Source organism: Amblyomma mixtum, chromosome 2, assembly GCF_055824585.1.
Source record: "Amblyomma mixtum isolate Tamu chromosome 2, ASM5582458v1, whole genome shotgun sequence".
In the NCBI taxonomy this organism is placed as follows: Eukaryota; Metazoa; Arthropoda; class Arachnida; order Ixodida; family Ixodidae; genus Amblyomma; species Amblyomma mixtum.
Window position 1 is genome coordinate 131,606,150 of NC_143013.1, and position 16,637 is coordinate 131,622,786.

A 16,637-nucleotide genomic window follows, 5' to 3' on the forward strand; every position below is an offset into this window, starting at 1 on the left:
GTTTTGTTGTATTTATATCGTTCGTTACTATCGCACCTGTTTTGCTTTTCCCTCCTGTATGTATTTCCCTCTCCTGCTTGGACATACAGCATGTCCGTAGTATTCAATAAATAAATAAATAAATAAAATACTATATGGCAGGTCATTCTCCGCGCTGCTGTCATTCGCGTGAAACGTAGGACCTTTTGAACAGTCCTTACGGTCGAGCAAATTCAGCATAATGCTGCGGAAATCGATGACTCTGATACTATAAAATTGATCGCCTAACACTCTTTCACAAGCTATATCATCACGTTGTGCTTCACGACTATTTCATATAACCCCCAGAATACATTTCACGTCGCATCGATCACCGACACAAGGTTGGCATCCCAACATGCCACACCAAATCTTTTCAGTCATATCATCCCCGTACATATGTGGAATGGAACCGCCATTCCCCCGCGATATTGCAGCCATTGCTGATAACAAAACCTTTCACGACGCAATAACTAACATTGTTTATTCTGAAGAAAGTTGATCATGTGTTATATCGGCTTCCAGTTTGTTGTGTACATGATTTTATGTTAGTTACGCTTTGTAAATTTTGTTTGTTTTATCCTGGAGAAAATTTATTTTGTAGTACCAGTGTTCACGTTATATATTCATTGTTCTTTATCCTAATTAACCCACTCCCGTCTGTAATGCCTTTGGCGTTGAGGGTGCAATAAATAAATGAATAATAACAACTTCGCACGTAGAACAAATAAGCGCTATCCTTTTTCAGGGCAGCCGGTGAGTTAGAAACACAGCAGCTCGTTATAATTCTTCTATCGCCCAGTCGCAGCGACTGCACCATGCATAAAACGCACTCAAGTGCGGGGAGATTGCTGTGACGAACGAAAAACTATGTAGTGCCTATTTCAATTTTTGTCAGATTATTGCAGTCACCACATAGCCACATTGAAACAAAGCTACAAAGACCACAAGCATAGCGCGGAGGACGCGACGGACGCCATAAGGGGAACACGGCGGCGAGGGGTGGCACAGAGGGTGTCGCAACCCTGAAAGCGGACGCGCGCGGACATCGAGGCACCCTGGCAGTCACGCCTGCCTGCGGTGCAGAAGGACCCAGGGAACCCCTGTTTACCCATGGATAGCGCGCAACACTGTGCGTGTTGTGTGATGCCCTCTGCACTTCGCTCCCGCGAGGTGGAGCCGGGTTAGAGGGAAGAAACTCGAAACCTCCGCAAAGCTCGCTCTTCGCCTGACCAATGGCGACTAGTGCCTCGGCGAGTGAGAGAAGGAGCGCTTGTGCTGTGGACGCTGTGTGCGCGCGCGCCTGATTAGGCGGCAAGTGACGACCAGAAGTGGAGCGCGGTATATGAAGGACATTAAGGGCCGTCGATCAGCCCGTGCTGTGGTCCTAGCTTCGAAGAAGAGCGCGTAAAATGAATACGTCTGAAGAGTTTCGCTAAAGTATGGCATTAGGAAGTATCATAGAGGTAGGTAAATTTTTAATAAGGAATGATGGGTGATGGACAGAAAGGTTATTTTTTTTTCTCATTGTAAATGCGTTACTTGCAAAATATTTGTTGACCTAAAGTGCGGTGAGAAGAAAGCCTTAAGCACGGTGTTGCTGCTTGTGTCACTGATGTGTGGTTAAGATGTTCAGCTTCGCCTCTAACAGTGCAACGCTGCCAGGGAGTCCACAGAACACCATCACCCGTCGTCTCTACGCCTTACTCGTCGGTAAATTGGTTTTATAGGAAAGGAAATGTATCTGTCTCTCATATCTCTGTGGACACCTGAACCCCGCCGTAAGGGAAGGGAGGAAGATGGGAGTGAACGAAGACACCATATTCGCTAGGTGCGCCTTTGTTCATTAGAACCATCGAACTGGCGTGACGAAGTGGATAGCGTGGTCGTCTCGCACTTCGGAGACCCTGGTTCGATTCTCCAACTCGACCAATTTCCTACTCGGCTTTATTTAAATTTCCGGTCTGACTAGAAAGGTTAATTAGTCTAATTGGTTAATTAACCAATTAACTAAACTCAGTCCCACTTACTTGGAGCATCGCTATATCATCCCTTTAATTGGTTGCATGGTTACTGGCCAAAGTAGTCCCCGTTTGAAATTCGCGCACTCTGACGTAACGCCCTTTTCGACCAATTGAAAAGCGCGACATTTCTGTCGACAACTCCTGCTTACGACGATGAGGCATTAAAGGCTTCCGGCTTAATATTTGCAGTTTTCGGTTGCAGGAGCGGTGCGGTAGCCCTGATAATATAAACAGCTACGCACCCGTGTGTTCTTCGTAACGATAGTTACCACTGCAAGTTACTACTTAGCATCCTTCTTGCCACAGGTGCCTTAAGTAGAAGCCATGTTTCCTCGCATAACATGCACTTTGTCTTAACATGGTACCGAAAATGATGCAAACACTGTACTTTACTGCCCTTGTGGAGACAGATGCCGCCCTATTTGTTAGCGACAGTTTAGCGGAAACATTTGATTTTGATTTTGGCGACTGCGTTTGTCGCCAAAATCAACTTATCCGTACATTGTTCAGAAACTACAGGCTTAAACTCGAAACAGTGAAACCACTTTTCAAAAACTTTATATTTCTGAAGTTAAATCATAGCATTGCATTTTAGCACAGAGGCGAAGCCGTCAAAATGGCGTACACGATTGCAGATGGATCAATTAACGTACATTTAAACAAAAATAAAGTATAAAGCACCAAGAAAGATGCCCAGATGCCGAGATGAGCTTGGCAAGTTTCAGATCAAATTGAAGAACAGGCATAATAGGAGGGCAAACAATAATATTAATGAACTGAGATATGCGAAAAAATAAGCTCGTAAAATGAGAGCAGAACAGGGCGAAATGTTCACACTAATCAGATTGAGAGCAATAAGAATGACATAAAGGCCACAAAATTTCGGCATACATTGGGAAAGTTGCTTAGTGCGATCGCATGAAACTTTGCCAGCCCTAATGCGATTACGCCTCACCCGCACCAAAGAAACAGTTTTCGCGTGTCATTTTTGTCATAGACATTATCTGCAGAAACTCTTTCAAGGCGCAAGCTGAGTGTGGTCTCTGACTGCATTGCGTAGACGGTACGAGAAGAGCAAGCGGAAGGCGGCCGCCTCTGCAAGCTGCTTTGGATGGCGTGCTCGGTGGTCTTCATCACTCTGGTCGTGCCATTTGGGTTGTTCCTGCTGCCTTCCTCCGCCAGAGGTGTTCACAACACGACACTAGGGCCAAGCAGTACAAGCACCACAACCAGCCCAGTCACTCAGGTGCGTGGTTCATAATGCTCGTTTGGGTACACTTCCGGCGCCCACTTTCTCAGAAGCTGGTCGCATATTTAATGTAAGATGGAACCGACCGCGCCTGAGACCTCATGCACTGACCGCTTATACGCTTCTCAGAGGTGCCACTCCTGTGGCTGGCAGCCCTATCAGCGCGCATACTACCTCCAAGTCAGTCGGCCAACAGTTCCCGCATCACTGAGATCATGTGCCCATGTAAGGCATGCTCTGGTGTGCGCGACGTGCGCGTGAGCAATGTGTTTCTCCAACGCTGCAGTGCTGGAACTATGCAACGTGTGCAACTGTTTCAGCAGCAAAAATATATTTGGGCATTCGTGGAATCAAGCCATCAAAAAGTTTGTTTCGTGTAGGTTATCGAGCTCCCAATTACTCTATGAACTTCACATCATAAGTGTATATTGTACTCAACCTTGTTGTAACAAAACATTCCACAGAACTAATATTTTAGTAGGCGATTTTAACTTGATCGCAATCTGGCTGATCATCGGAACGAACTTCTATAAGGTTACAATTGTCGTAAAGCGATGAGTGCTTGGACCCTTGTTAATTTTTTGTAGCCATAGCTACACTACGCCAGCAGCTTCGCGAGGTCAGCGTGGCTGCGCGCTGAGCCGTGGCACCACCGCTCCGCCAGCTGCGCGCATGAGCGGTGTAACGGCAGAGCACGCAAGTGGTGTGCGCGCCGTGGGCCTACACATCGCTAGCATTTCGAGCCTCCAGCGTGGCAGCGCCGTGGCTGGTCACGTGGTTGGTCATGTGTTGCGGAACAGCTGCCGGCGCGCCGGCAAAACCAAGTCGGGGAGGAGTGGAGAGGGGCAGAAAGTGAATCCACGTCCAGCGACAAAGACGAAGCAGGAACGCCGAGTGAAACGGAGCGGCGAAACACTGACTTTGCCATTCGACTGAGCAAGTTCCACTCGGCCGGTTGTAATCGCGTCACTGGAATCCAGTGTTGCCAACCTCCAGAGCGGTTTCAACCAGTTGAAAGTTAGCGCATGTGTTGTCGTCTTCGTTGTGTCCTCGTCTCGAGCGCTACAGTTTTTCATCTCCAGAGCAGGTTCTCCGCCAATTTGAAAATTGAAAAGATTTATTTGAAGAAGGATGGGTAACTGGGCGAGTTTGTACTGATACATCGTGGGAGGGAACAGCGCGAAACAAAACGACGGACAGCGCTCGTCTATGTGTCCTCTTACTTTGTCCGTCGTTTTGTTTCGCGCTGTTCCCTCCCAAGATTTATTTGAGCAGAGCAGTTGCAGCATTTGCTGCAGGGGCAGAGGCTAAAGGCTGTGGCGCCTGACGAGGCCTCTGTCCCTCTGCAGTCGACAGAAGTGCAATACAAATTTGAGCATAAGAAGAATGTAAGTCATATAATTAAAACAAATGTTGATAAATTATGCCATTATAATCACTACAATAACGCAGTATGATATGTAAATAATATTCAAGGATATTATACAGAGATTTTCTTTAATATACAATACATTGAAGGACACTTATAACAAAAATAAAGTGAAAACCCATAGTACAAGAGAAGGATACATCCTGTGAATGCATGTCAAAAGTACTAGTCACTCCACGTACAAAACACCTGATATTATTAGGACATCTTTAATGTGTTTTTGAATGTGCTAATACTAGATGTGAAATCAAGTTACCTTCAAGTTTATTAAGAATCGAAGCCATTTTATAAGGAACTGTTTGTTTACCATAATTGGTTCTGGTTTTTGGCATGCGCCTTTATTGTGTCGGAAACGATAAGTCGGAAAGGATAACAAAAACTCCCTAGATTTCACTAGATACAGAAAGTGGTGTTCAATTATGAAAAAAGTTTATTTATGCGTAGTTCAGTACCAAGTTTTACCATGCAACTACCCTATTACCAGGCGTTGGTAAGCAAATTAGCTGTAAATTTGAAATGAAAAATCCGTAATGAAGATTTTCTAAATGAAACTACAACATAAACCATGGCGCTCTCTGGAAATTGCAAAATAAACGCTCTATATTGTGTACGTTTTTTTTTTCACTGCACGCAAGATATTAGTAAACATGTATCGGTATGTGGAATTAACTAAATTTTTTCCCCTCATGCTGTGTCGGTTTATACTTCAGACGAAGGATACCACGTACAGAATGCCTGGAGGTCGCTTGAGGAGTGTACGGAAACTACGATATAAAAGCTGCTTGTTCATTTGCTGCGACTGCTCTAGAGGGTGACTGACGTAACAGTTTGAGTCAATTAAAACAATGAAGCAGTCATTGTTACAGCTTTTATATGCCTCATGTGACCTCAACTCACTTTGTTCCTCGTGGTGGAACTGGGAATTGAGGTTGATGATTTTGGAGGGTCTAACGTCCCAAAGCGACCCAGGCTACGAAGGACGCCGCAGTGAAGGGCTCCGGAAATTTCGACCACCTGGGGTTCTTAAACGCGCATTCACATCACACAGTAGGGCCTCTGGAATTCCGCCTCCACCGAAATTCGACCTCCGAGGCCGGGATCGAACTCGTGTCTTTCGGGTCAGCAGCCGAGTGCCATAACCACTGGGCCACCGCGGCGGTTGAACAGGAAATTGTTCCCCTAGGTAGACTAGCTAAGATTTCCAACACGGCGCTCTTATATAAAAAAATGGCGCCCTTGTTCTTTCCTAGTTATTAAAATAAAATTACAGACATCCTTACAAAATAGGAATTTCACGTCGAGCAGCGAGCTCCAAATACAGCATCAGGAAGGGGGGCGCGTGTTGAGGGCGCGCCAGATCACAGCAGCGGGTGCCACTGGCCACGTCAGGGTCCGTACACGTCCGACTACGTCCGCGTAAAGGCTGATGCACATGCATGCAAGCGACTGCAAAATTCAACAGCGCAGCGCGGCGAGAAATTTGTAACTTGGAACATCGCCGCTCCGCCTGCTGGAGCCGCCGCGATGGCTCTAAACAGTTCTCGCGTCGCAACAACAAAGCCTTTTCACTTGCATGTGGAACAAGCTTTACTCGAACGCGCGGCGGTGTTGTGCGGGCATCCGTCAGTTGTAGAGGAAAAACAACGAAAAGCTTGTACTGTCTTCCCAATTTGAGAGAGAAAAAAAAGACCTCTCCGAACAAATGAATTTTCCCTAGATTATACAAAAAGTTCCCTTTCCCCTGAATGACGTCCAAATTCCCTGGATCTAGAGAAAAATTTCTAGGGTTCGCTGCACTGCTCGAGGCTTAACCAGAGCTGAACCACAACCAATTTTTCCTTCTCTCAGCTAGTAGGGCAGGAAACCCGGATATCAGATTGCGTTGTACGATATTTAGATTTAATATGACCTTCCCATCCCGACCTCGTTTCAGGCTTCTCCTACATGCCCGAGCTAAGCCACCACTTGCTAGTCTTGTAAAATGCAATATTTCAACTCATAAACATGACAAGAATGTGAAGCTAATTTGGGCTCACCACAAAGCTCGCTTTCAGGCCTAAATGAGGAAAGTCCTGAATTTCTTAATGTATTTCTAACAAATTTCGGATAGCTGAGCCATTCAAACCAACTGCAAAACTTTGATTGCTAAGCTTAACGGAAAAATGGAACTAACGGAACAGTAATGCCCCTACCCATCATTACAACTCATACAAAGGTCTCCAGAAAAGGGTTGTAGCGCCGAAAAGAACAACACACAGCAAGCTAGACGGCACAGACGCTTGCTGTGTGTTGTCCTTTAAGGAGCTATAACCATTTTCGGGAAATATGCAGCAACTATCCCCCAACAACCGTCACTCATACAAAGGTATTGTAGTACACTCAATACTTAAGGATTTCTAACAGAGAAAAGTTCCCCCCCCCCCCCCGGGAAAGAAATTCCAGCCCATTTAAAAATGATAAGCTTATTAACTGGTTCATTATTAGCGCACGTGTATAATTAGTAAAAAACGTCAAGGTGCATTTCCAACAGCATACCTTGCTAAATGTGCTCCCAAACGATCACCGCAAATTTTCGAATTGTATTAATGTCGTTACAAATTATGGAATTAATCTGTTACATGCCAATGATTCATCTATCCCTGATACTGGATGAGCAAAAATACGTAACAATACATTTTAACGCACTAGCGTTAAAGGCCCCGTTACCCAGAAAAACCGGTGTCGTCGTTGACCGGCGGCGCGGCCGAAAAAGGCCTAATCGACAGAGTCGTGACGTCACAACTCCATGACCTCACGCGGGTAATTCCAACACCTATGTGCGATCACGCTCTTGCAGCCCGTATATAGGTTGCCTGAGCGGAATTTGGCAAAGGTTTACAACTATGGCACGGCAGACTAAGATGACCCGATCTAGTGCATGTTGCAGGGTATTTTATTGATAATTCTCACTTTATTTTGCTTAATTATAATTAGTCGAGATTAATTAACCAAATTCGCGATCGCCGATGACCGACGATAAATTTCAATGAGTAAGTTGTATAACGGTCCTCAAAACATCCGACTGAACAGTTTCCAGCCTAACCATCTGTTACGTATTAGCTTTTTTTGCGCATTGCAGATTCCCATGAAATAGAAATAAAATGGCTGAGGCTTAGCTAAGGTTAAGCCTAGTCAGATGCGGAGCATATTGATGGCTAGGCTTGGTAATACATAGCTTTCCTTGGTTCACGTTCATCCCGCTCTTCATCGGTCTCTGTGGCACGCTGAAGCTTTCGCTTCTCGTTCAAATCAGCCCTGCTTCTAGGCGGCATCCCAACACCTGGCCTCCTCGTAAGTGCCCGGAGAGCGAGGCAAGCTCAGCTTTATACCGCTGCTGTAGCGTCACGTGGTCAGCTGCAGCGCCTCTGATGTGGAGCCTCCACCGCCGCGGCCGACCGCGCGAGCCGGCAGCCCATCTCTGCTCTGCTCTGACGTCATGTTGTCACGTGGTCAGCCGCCGCGCCTCTGATGTGGAGCCTCCACCGCCGCGGCCGACCGCGCGAGCCGGCAGCCCATCTCTCCTCTGCTGTGACGTCATGTTGTCACGTGGTGTCACGTGGTCAGTGGTAGCTCCACCGCCGCGCTCGACGGGCTGTAGTGTAGCTCTAGTAATATGCTTCGCATAAAATATGCCAGGTGACATGCCTGCCTGAGCGCCACGATTGCAGTGCTCTCAAACGTTACGCACCGCACAGGAACGGATACATCATTTAGTCTGTTGTGCTGTTTAAGGTGGGTTCAGACGAGCGGACCGGATCGCGGATGGTTCTCGCGCGTCAGCGCGGTTATCGTGACACGTGACCAAGCATCCGGGAGTCGGTCCGGACGTCGGGCATTCACACGAACGCAGCGGGCAATCCGCGCGTACTCTCGCACACAGCGGGCTTGCGCTGTTTGCGTGGCTTCGAAAACTCAGCTGCCGAGTTTTTCAGCATGAACGCCGAGCGAAAACGTTGTCTCGCCGCACTGGCTGCAGCCATTGAAGCGTCTAAAAGCGAGGGTGAAGTTTTCACGGCTAAAAACGTTTTGTAATAAGGGAGTAATTACTCTTTGACATCCACCCAAGCGCAGCCATACGGCTACAAAGGAAAGCTATAGAGCTTTCTCAGAAACTTTGCAGTTAAAGAAAAATTCGTCCTGATCCGGGGTTCGAACCCGGGACCACCGCTTCACCGGAGCAGTCGCTCTACCAATTGAGCTCACCGGGAGAGTAAGCTTATGGTAGGGCGAGAGTGAATTGATCAATAACTCGAAGTGGGAACAGTGTTGGTCAAATATTTAAGGGAATCCCCCAAGGTGGAGTAGATTCCTAATAAGGGCGTAATTACTCATTGACATCCACCTAAGCGCGGCCATACGGCTACAAAGGAAAGCTATACAGCTTTCTCAGAAACTTCGCAATTAAAGAAAAAATTATGGCTGAGGCTTAGCTAAGGTTAAGCCTAGTCAGATGCGAAGCATATTGGTGGCTAGGCTTGGTAATACATGGCTTTCCTTGGTTGCATACTTGGTCATTTTAATACAACCACTAGAAGCCTTCGTCGGGGGGGAAGACAACGGCATGGCTACAGCGGAACGCCGACTAACCCCGAGATGCGCGTTGGGTGAGCGCCTGGATTTCCACGGAAGCCGCGTCTGCCTGCCCGGTGGAGCGAGCGTTTCACCTACACCGAGTGTGAACGCGCGTTCGAAATGCGCGGGAATGCCGCTCGAGGACATTCCGGCGTCTGTGCGATGGCATCGTCACGACGACGTCACGGTGTCACGTGGCGTGACGGCTAGGGGTCCCACGGCGACGGCGCGAGGTGGAGGCCGCCTCTCTCATCCGATGTCACGTGGTGTGACGTCACGGCGTCACGTGGCGTGACGTCACGGCGTCACGTGACGTCACGGTGCCACGTGGTGTGACGTCACGGTGCCACGTGGTGTGACGTCACGGTGTCATATGGTGTGACGTCACGGTGTCACGTGGTGTGACGTCTAGGGGTCCCACGCCGACGGCGTGAGTGGTAGCTCTAGCAATACGCTTCGCATAAAATTCGTCCTGGTCCGGGGTTCGAACCCGAAGTCATAGTTGGAAAAAAAGTGTTTGGACATGCAGGACCTGCTGTACGAGGACATACTTGAATGCGACCCGGAGAGTACAAACGCTTGCTGCGGCTGAGTCCAGGGCAGTTTTTACCAGATACTCGCTCACTGAGCGCCTTGTTTCCAAATTCAGAAACAACAACGCAAAGGGGGCATTTACGCACACGCTCAAATACACAGTACGACGCAGTGCAGCATACACGGAGTGAACAACGCAGTGAGCGAAGCACGAAAAATAATCTATAGCTCTGCTCACAATTTCGGATATGTACTCGTTCAACATTGTCTGCTTTTATGATTCATCATCATAATCATCATCATTAGCCTGACTACGCCCACTGCAAGGCAAAGGCCTCTCCCATGCCTCTCCAATTGATCATGCTGTACTTCGCCAGCTGCGGCTACCGTGTTCCCACAAGTTTCTTAATCTCATAGGCCCACTTAACTTTCTTCCGCCCCTAGCTACGCTTGCCTTTTCTTGGAATCCACTCCGTTACCCTCGAGGACCAGCGGTTATCCTGCCTTCGCATTACATGCCATGCCCAAGCCCACTCCTTCATCTTGATTTAGACCAGGATGTCATTAACCCGCGTTTGTTCTCTCACCCACTGCGCCCGCTTCCGATCTCTTAAAGTTACACCTATCACTTTTCTTTCCATAGCTCGCTGCGTTGTCCTTAACTTAAGCTGAACACTCTTTGTTAGCCTCAACGTTTCTGCCCCATAGGTCATTGCTGGTAAGATACAGCTGTTGCATACTGAAATCTCTTGAGGGATATTGGTAAACTGCCATTCATGATCTGAAAGAACATGCCATAGGGGCTCGACCCCATTCTTATTCTTCCAGTTATTTGCCTCTCATGATCCGCACAGGCTGTCACTACCTGCATAAAATAGACATATTTTCTTGCTACTTTTAGCACCTCGCCACCAATAGACCCTTTAGAAAATTCAGTCTGGCAACTCGGCAGGCATCATCATCAGCAACTTCCGTCGGCGCCGTGCGCCATATTTTGGGCACCTTTGGCTGGAAGACGCACACAGCCTTTGCTCTAGTTTCCACCTTGTGGCATGTTGGTTGTGTTTGTGAAAGCGATGGCGGAAAATTTGCAGTGCTCGAGGGACCTGACTGTCATCCCGGGCGGATTTTCGGAAAGGCTTTTGGACTCCTATTGTCCGGCCGCACCTCTCAGCGAAGCTACAAGCCGGTATTACTGCGATCCGTCGACAGTGCGCGTTGCCGTGTCACCCTGCATGTTGAATCTACTGTCGATAAAGGAGGGCTAACAACACTTGGACCGGACTCGACTACGAGCAGGCGCACTGCAGGGCGAAATGCGTGTGGATCCGAATATGGGCGCTCGATGAGCAGTGCCAGTGCGCTAGCCGTCGGTGCGAAATCAGTCGCGTTGTAGCTGTTCACCATCTAGGCCTAGCGACGACTAGGGCAGTCGGTGACCAGCGAGCAGTTCGTCGCCCGGCGTTGCCGCAGGCGGTGTCGTTGCCGAAAGCTCCACTATAGCACAGGCATGCTGTCGTTGCTAGAATCTAGGAAGCATCCTTTCTGGTAGCATGGCTGTTTTGTATTTTCTTGTGCGAACGTGAAGTAAGCCGTGCCTGCCGGCCGGCCAGCCTGGATCCCGTCTGCCGGCGTCATAAAAACGAGCTAATGAGTTTTCTCGACGTAAATAATAAACCCTGGCATAAAGAAGTGAGAAAATATATCATTTTTCTGGGTCATTGGCCAATACCGAGTTCCTGGTAAAAGTGGCAACTGTGGTACGAGCGAATTTGTTGCGAGAACCGCCTCGCAGCTGCCGCTGGCCCGACGCTGGGGTCCGGCTCGACTGGCGCCCGCTAGCTCCGCTGCTGAAGGCGCCGTAGAAATTGACCATACTTTTATTTTGTTGTGAGATGATGCTGTCGACAGCAAAGCGGAGTGAAGAATAGGCCTTCAATTATAGCGCAGGCGACTTCCGAAGCGCCGGTCCTTGCCGCTTCGATGAAAAGCCGGCTATCCACGGCAGACAGGCAGCCGCTGAGCTCGTCGCCCGGAGCGCCCGCGAGCGGTGCTGTTGCCGAAAGCTCGCAACATCAGCAGGCATGCTTTGTCGCCGCTCGAATATAGCTGGCAGTCTTTCTGATAACAAGGTGATGCCGTGTTTTCTTGCAATATTTGTACACCAAGCCAAGCAGCGCTCAGGCACTGCTGCGCTGCGGCGAAGTACGACACCGGTTGCTTGCCGCTCCGTGTGTCCCTGCTTGCTGTGGTGTGGCAGTTCGGAAGCGGTGACTGGAGCGGCGCGCCGGACGTGTTGCCGGACATGCGTCTCCTGTTTTAGCCAGAGTGCACAGGCACTGACCGAACGAAAACACACAGCTGCTGCTGCTGCACTCCGCCTATGTCGCCGTCGTTTGCTGCATGTTCGCAACGGAGAGAACGACGGCGCTCCTCGCCGCGCCGCATCGTCGTGCTTTTTTTCGCGCACACGGAACTCTCTATGAATGGACGTGGACGCTTGAAAATCCAAAACAAGCGCGTTTGAGCTACGTTTTGATTTTGTGACGCGCTGAAATAGTCGCCAGTATCGGAATGCATGTCCTCGAGTGCGCCGAAGGTGGCACCTTTATTTTTGTGCTCACTATACAGCGGAGCGGCTACACGGTAGAAGGAACTTTTTGCTGCTCTTTCAATACTTCTATCATTTATTTTAATGTGAAAACAGACAGGTCACGGACGAGAAGAAAGAAGCATGCAGCTACTCCATGCGCTCCGTGCTCTGGAAACACAGCTTGTTTCCGTGCGCGTCTCTTCGCCGCGCTGGCTGCAGAAAGGCACACAGCAGCATGCCGGCATCGCGACTGTAGCTTGGAGCAGAGAGCCAATGTCAAGGAACATGGCTAGGACACAGAAACAAGAAAATTGCGCTTGTTGTGGCTTCGCCGGGCGCCGTACTTTTCAATCTGGCCCGAGTGCATACCGGCAGGCGTATGCCCAAGTAATGGCTGAGGCATCGCGGTTTGCGCACCACACACCAGATGGCGCTGAATTTTCTAAAGGGTCTATTTGAACTGCGGTTCTCTTCCTAGGCTGTTGAATATTACTTTGGTTTTCGGAGTGTTCATTTTTAGCCCCACCGTTCTCCTCTGCCTGTCTCACTCATTGATCATGCTTTGCAGTTCATTTCCTGAGAGACTTAGCAAAGCAATGTCATCAGTGAATCGCAGATTACTTAGGTATTCTCCATTAACTCTTATCGCGAACTGTTCTCATTTCAGGCCCCGGAATGCCTCCTGTAAACAGGCAGTGAATAGCATAGGCAAGATCGTGTCTCCCTGCCTGACATCCTTTCTTATTGGAATTTTATTGCTGAGCTTATAGAGAATTATGGTAGCTGTGCAATCGTTATAGATATCTTCCAATATTTTCATATAACACTCTTCCACATCCTGATTCCACGATGCCTGCTTGACAGCTGAGGTTTGCACTGAGTCAAATACTTTCTCGTAATCAAATAAGGCTGTATATAGGGGTTGCTTATATTCTGCGCACTTCTTTATCACCTGATTGATAGCGTTAATATGGTCTATTGTCGAGTATCCTTCACGGGATCCGGTCCTGATCATTTGGTTGATTGAAGTCTAAGGTTGTCCTGACCCTATTAGCGATTACCTTAGTAAATACATTGTCGCCAACAGACAATAAGCTGATCGGTCTGTAATTCTTCAAGTTCTTGCCGTCTCCTTTTCTATGAATTTAGATTATGTTAGCGTTTTTCTAAGCTCTAGGCACGCTCGAGGTCACAAGGCATTGCGTATACAAGGTGGCTAGTTTCTCGAGCACAATCTCTCGTCGATCCTTTAGCAGATCTGCTGTTGTGATTATGCCTAAATATATTTAGCTGTTTTTCCTTTTGATTTGTGACCACCTACGGCGTACAGGAAAGTTAATGGCTACCGCTTCCGTGTATTTTCAATACATGATAACGAAGTCATGTTCGTTGATCACACGTTGAAACACGTGTGTTTTGTTTGTTTGTATGAATTTTTTGTACGCTTTCATTTTCATTGCGTTCCTTAATTCCTATCAATAAGTTCATTTCTGAGTGAGCGCTCCTCCTGTGTTCCTCGTTCATCTCTGTTTTTTGCTTTGTTATGCTCAAGAAAATATGGAACCCTTATTGAAAATTTTTGTGTTCGCATTGTGGAAAACATGGCAATTATAATTTTGTTATCTACTTTATACCGGCTTTCAATTTTTACTGGTTAAACGAGATCGTTTTTGGCCTTGTCGCAGCCGAGTACTTCTGCAGTTTTTTCGCATTAAGCGAAAATTCTGAAATGATCAAAACAGAAAAGCAAGAACGGCATGGTTGGTGATTTCATGAAAGAAAAATAAACTATAGCTTCTGTGCCGTTTACAGACACTTAGTTTAATGCGAGCGCTCTTTCATTTTTAATATTGGAGTTTGGCAGGAGCAAAAATCAGACAGGCGACACATGCTATCTTAAAGTCTGCTGCATTACGGCAGCTGGCGTTGCCCTGCCCAATTTCATGTAATATGTGCGCACAGATTTACAAATGTTATTTCGCAGCACCTTGTGGGCAGCGTCCGAAACTCATCCTATGTATGTTGAACCCGTCGCATGTTTTCAGGCTCTCACCTCTGAGAGGGCGTTAAAGGAATGTTTGGGGCGTTTTATGTCCGCGCTTCCCACAAATTGGTGTAAAGGACTGCATGAAGTGAGGTGCGGGATGCATGCATAATGCGATCATCATGATTATGGCCGTTATCGCGGATGGTCACGTGATCACAGAACACAGCCGCGCATGGGTAGTCGCGAGACGTGCGTATCATTCCTATGCTGTAAAAGCTGTTGCTCAAGAATGCCAGACAGCCCGCATGGTGAGAGAAACTATTATTCAAGAATAGTGATTATCAGTAGTTTGCTCTCTATTATTTCCGAAGACATTGCGGGCAGCTATAACGTTGTCTGGAGATATCAATAAGGAGAAATTCGCACTGCGCTAACCTTAATCGCTGGTTCAGGCGACAGAAAGGGAGAGAGAAAACTTTATTGTATTGAAGGAACTCGGGGCACACCCCTGAATCTCAGGGCGACCCAACTGCACTCAAGTGTTTATGTTCCTCTGGTCCATGACACTGGCAGCCCGGCCGGTGGCGATGGTCTGCACGGTCGGGTCCTCCGAGCGCAGCAGGGTCTCCCAGTCCTCCCAGGTCTTGAGGTTCTCTAGATCCCGCGGGGGAGGGTCCACCGTGCAGAGGGAGAGAGTGGGCTGGGAAGAGGCAAACCATTCTGGGCTTAGAGTGCAAGCTGGAATGGGCAAGGAGGGATGATCACAGACAAGCGGTCAGTAATAATGAGTATTTATCTGAAATAGAGCTGGTTTAGCGAGGATTTCCTCAGGGAAGTATACTTAACCCTTTCCTTTTCAACTTTTTATTAATGATATTGTGCAGATGTTTACCCTGCAAAGTATATAACATATGCGGACGATACGAGTATCTCCTTCCCTGGAGCCCACTTAAATAAGTTAGCCTATAGAGAGAATTCTGCACTCTAATTTACACGAATGGTCACAACGAATTCTACGGACGCTGGCTTAGTGGTTATGGCATTCGGCTGCTGACCCGAAAACGCGGGTTGGATACTGGCCGCGATGGTCGAATTTCGCGGAGGTGTAATTCTAGATGCCCGTGTACTGTGCGATGTCCGTACAAGTTAAAGAACCCCACGTGGCCGAAATTTGCGGAGCCCTTCACTACCGAGTCCCTCATATACTGAGTCGCTTTAGGACGTTAAACCCCCATAAACCATAAACCAAACTTGTCTGCTTACTTCAAGGAATGCCAAAGCATCTGTTTTGAGAAAACGAAAGTTCGTGAGGAAATGACAGGGCGTTGTAGCTCTGAAATCTCAACATCTCGGTGAACATCCTAACGGCGCCTTAAAGAATCCAACTCAAGGTGCATATACATATATGTCATCGGTCTGAATCCCTGTCGCAAGCTAGCCTCGAACTTCACATATCGACATCTCGGTGGACACCTCAACCGCACCTTAAAGAAAAAATGTGGTCTCAGAAAGCACGCAATTGAAGGTACAAATGTCATTACTTCGAACTCCTGTCACAAGCTATCCTTCAACTTGACTACAACATGTAAGCTATGTGCGAAGAGAAATGCTATGGCGCCACCAGTAATGCTGTGCGAAGAACGGTTTCTTAAAACTTTGTTCAACATATTCGGGAGTACTGCCACCACATTGATGTCAACCAGTGGTGACATCGGCGGGGTTGCGCCTGCGCCTGCATTATGCGTTGCTCAAATCAGCTTTGTAGCATCGGCAGACGCGCTTTTGCGCCGAACATCTCTTTTCATCATTCGTCCTCTGTACTGTCTGTACGTGGCCACGATTGTGACTGAGCTCGGGTGTGACCATCACTCCGTAAATTTTGCGCCATCCAGTCACGCCGGTGGCGCGGGAACAACTTGCAGCGACACATTTTGCGGACACTTCCGACGTCAACGTAGCCTACCAATGCTTTCGCACTAAAAATGGTTGACAGCTTAATGTCGCGAAATCGAAATCCCTTATTTTTAGATAAAAAAAATAAGAAAGTCACGCTATCCAAGACATTAGCTTTATAGTATTCACTTAAGTATAGCAACCACATTTAAGGCAGTGGGTGTTATATTCAGTGAAAAATTGACGTGGGACGATGATGCAAATTTTTTTTTTTTTGCCAGCAAACTGTCGCAAATTAT

General features: G+C 47.7%; 1 protein-coding gene across 1 annotated transcript in view; it reads left to right on the top strand.

Moving 5' to 3' along the window:
• Positions 1 to 16,637, top strand: part of LOC149360928 (putative chitinase 10) — an 85,600-nt gene that overhangs the window by 24,627 nt on the left and 44,336 nt on the right. The window contains exons 4-5 of the mRNA XM_089569422.1: positions 3,103 to 3,288; positions 4,605 to 4,607. Coding sequence (XP_089425548.1) covers positions 3,103 to 3,288; positions 4,605 to 4,607 — 189 coding nt within the window. The remainder of the gene's footprint in view (positions 1 to 3,102; positions 3,289 to 4,604; positions 4,608 to 16,637) is intronic.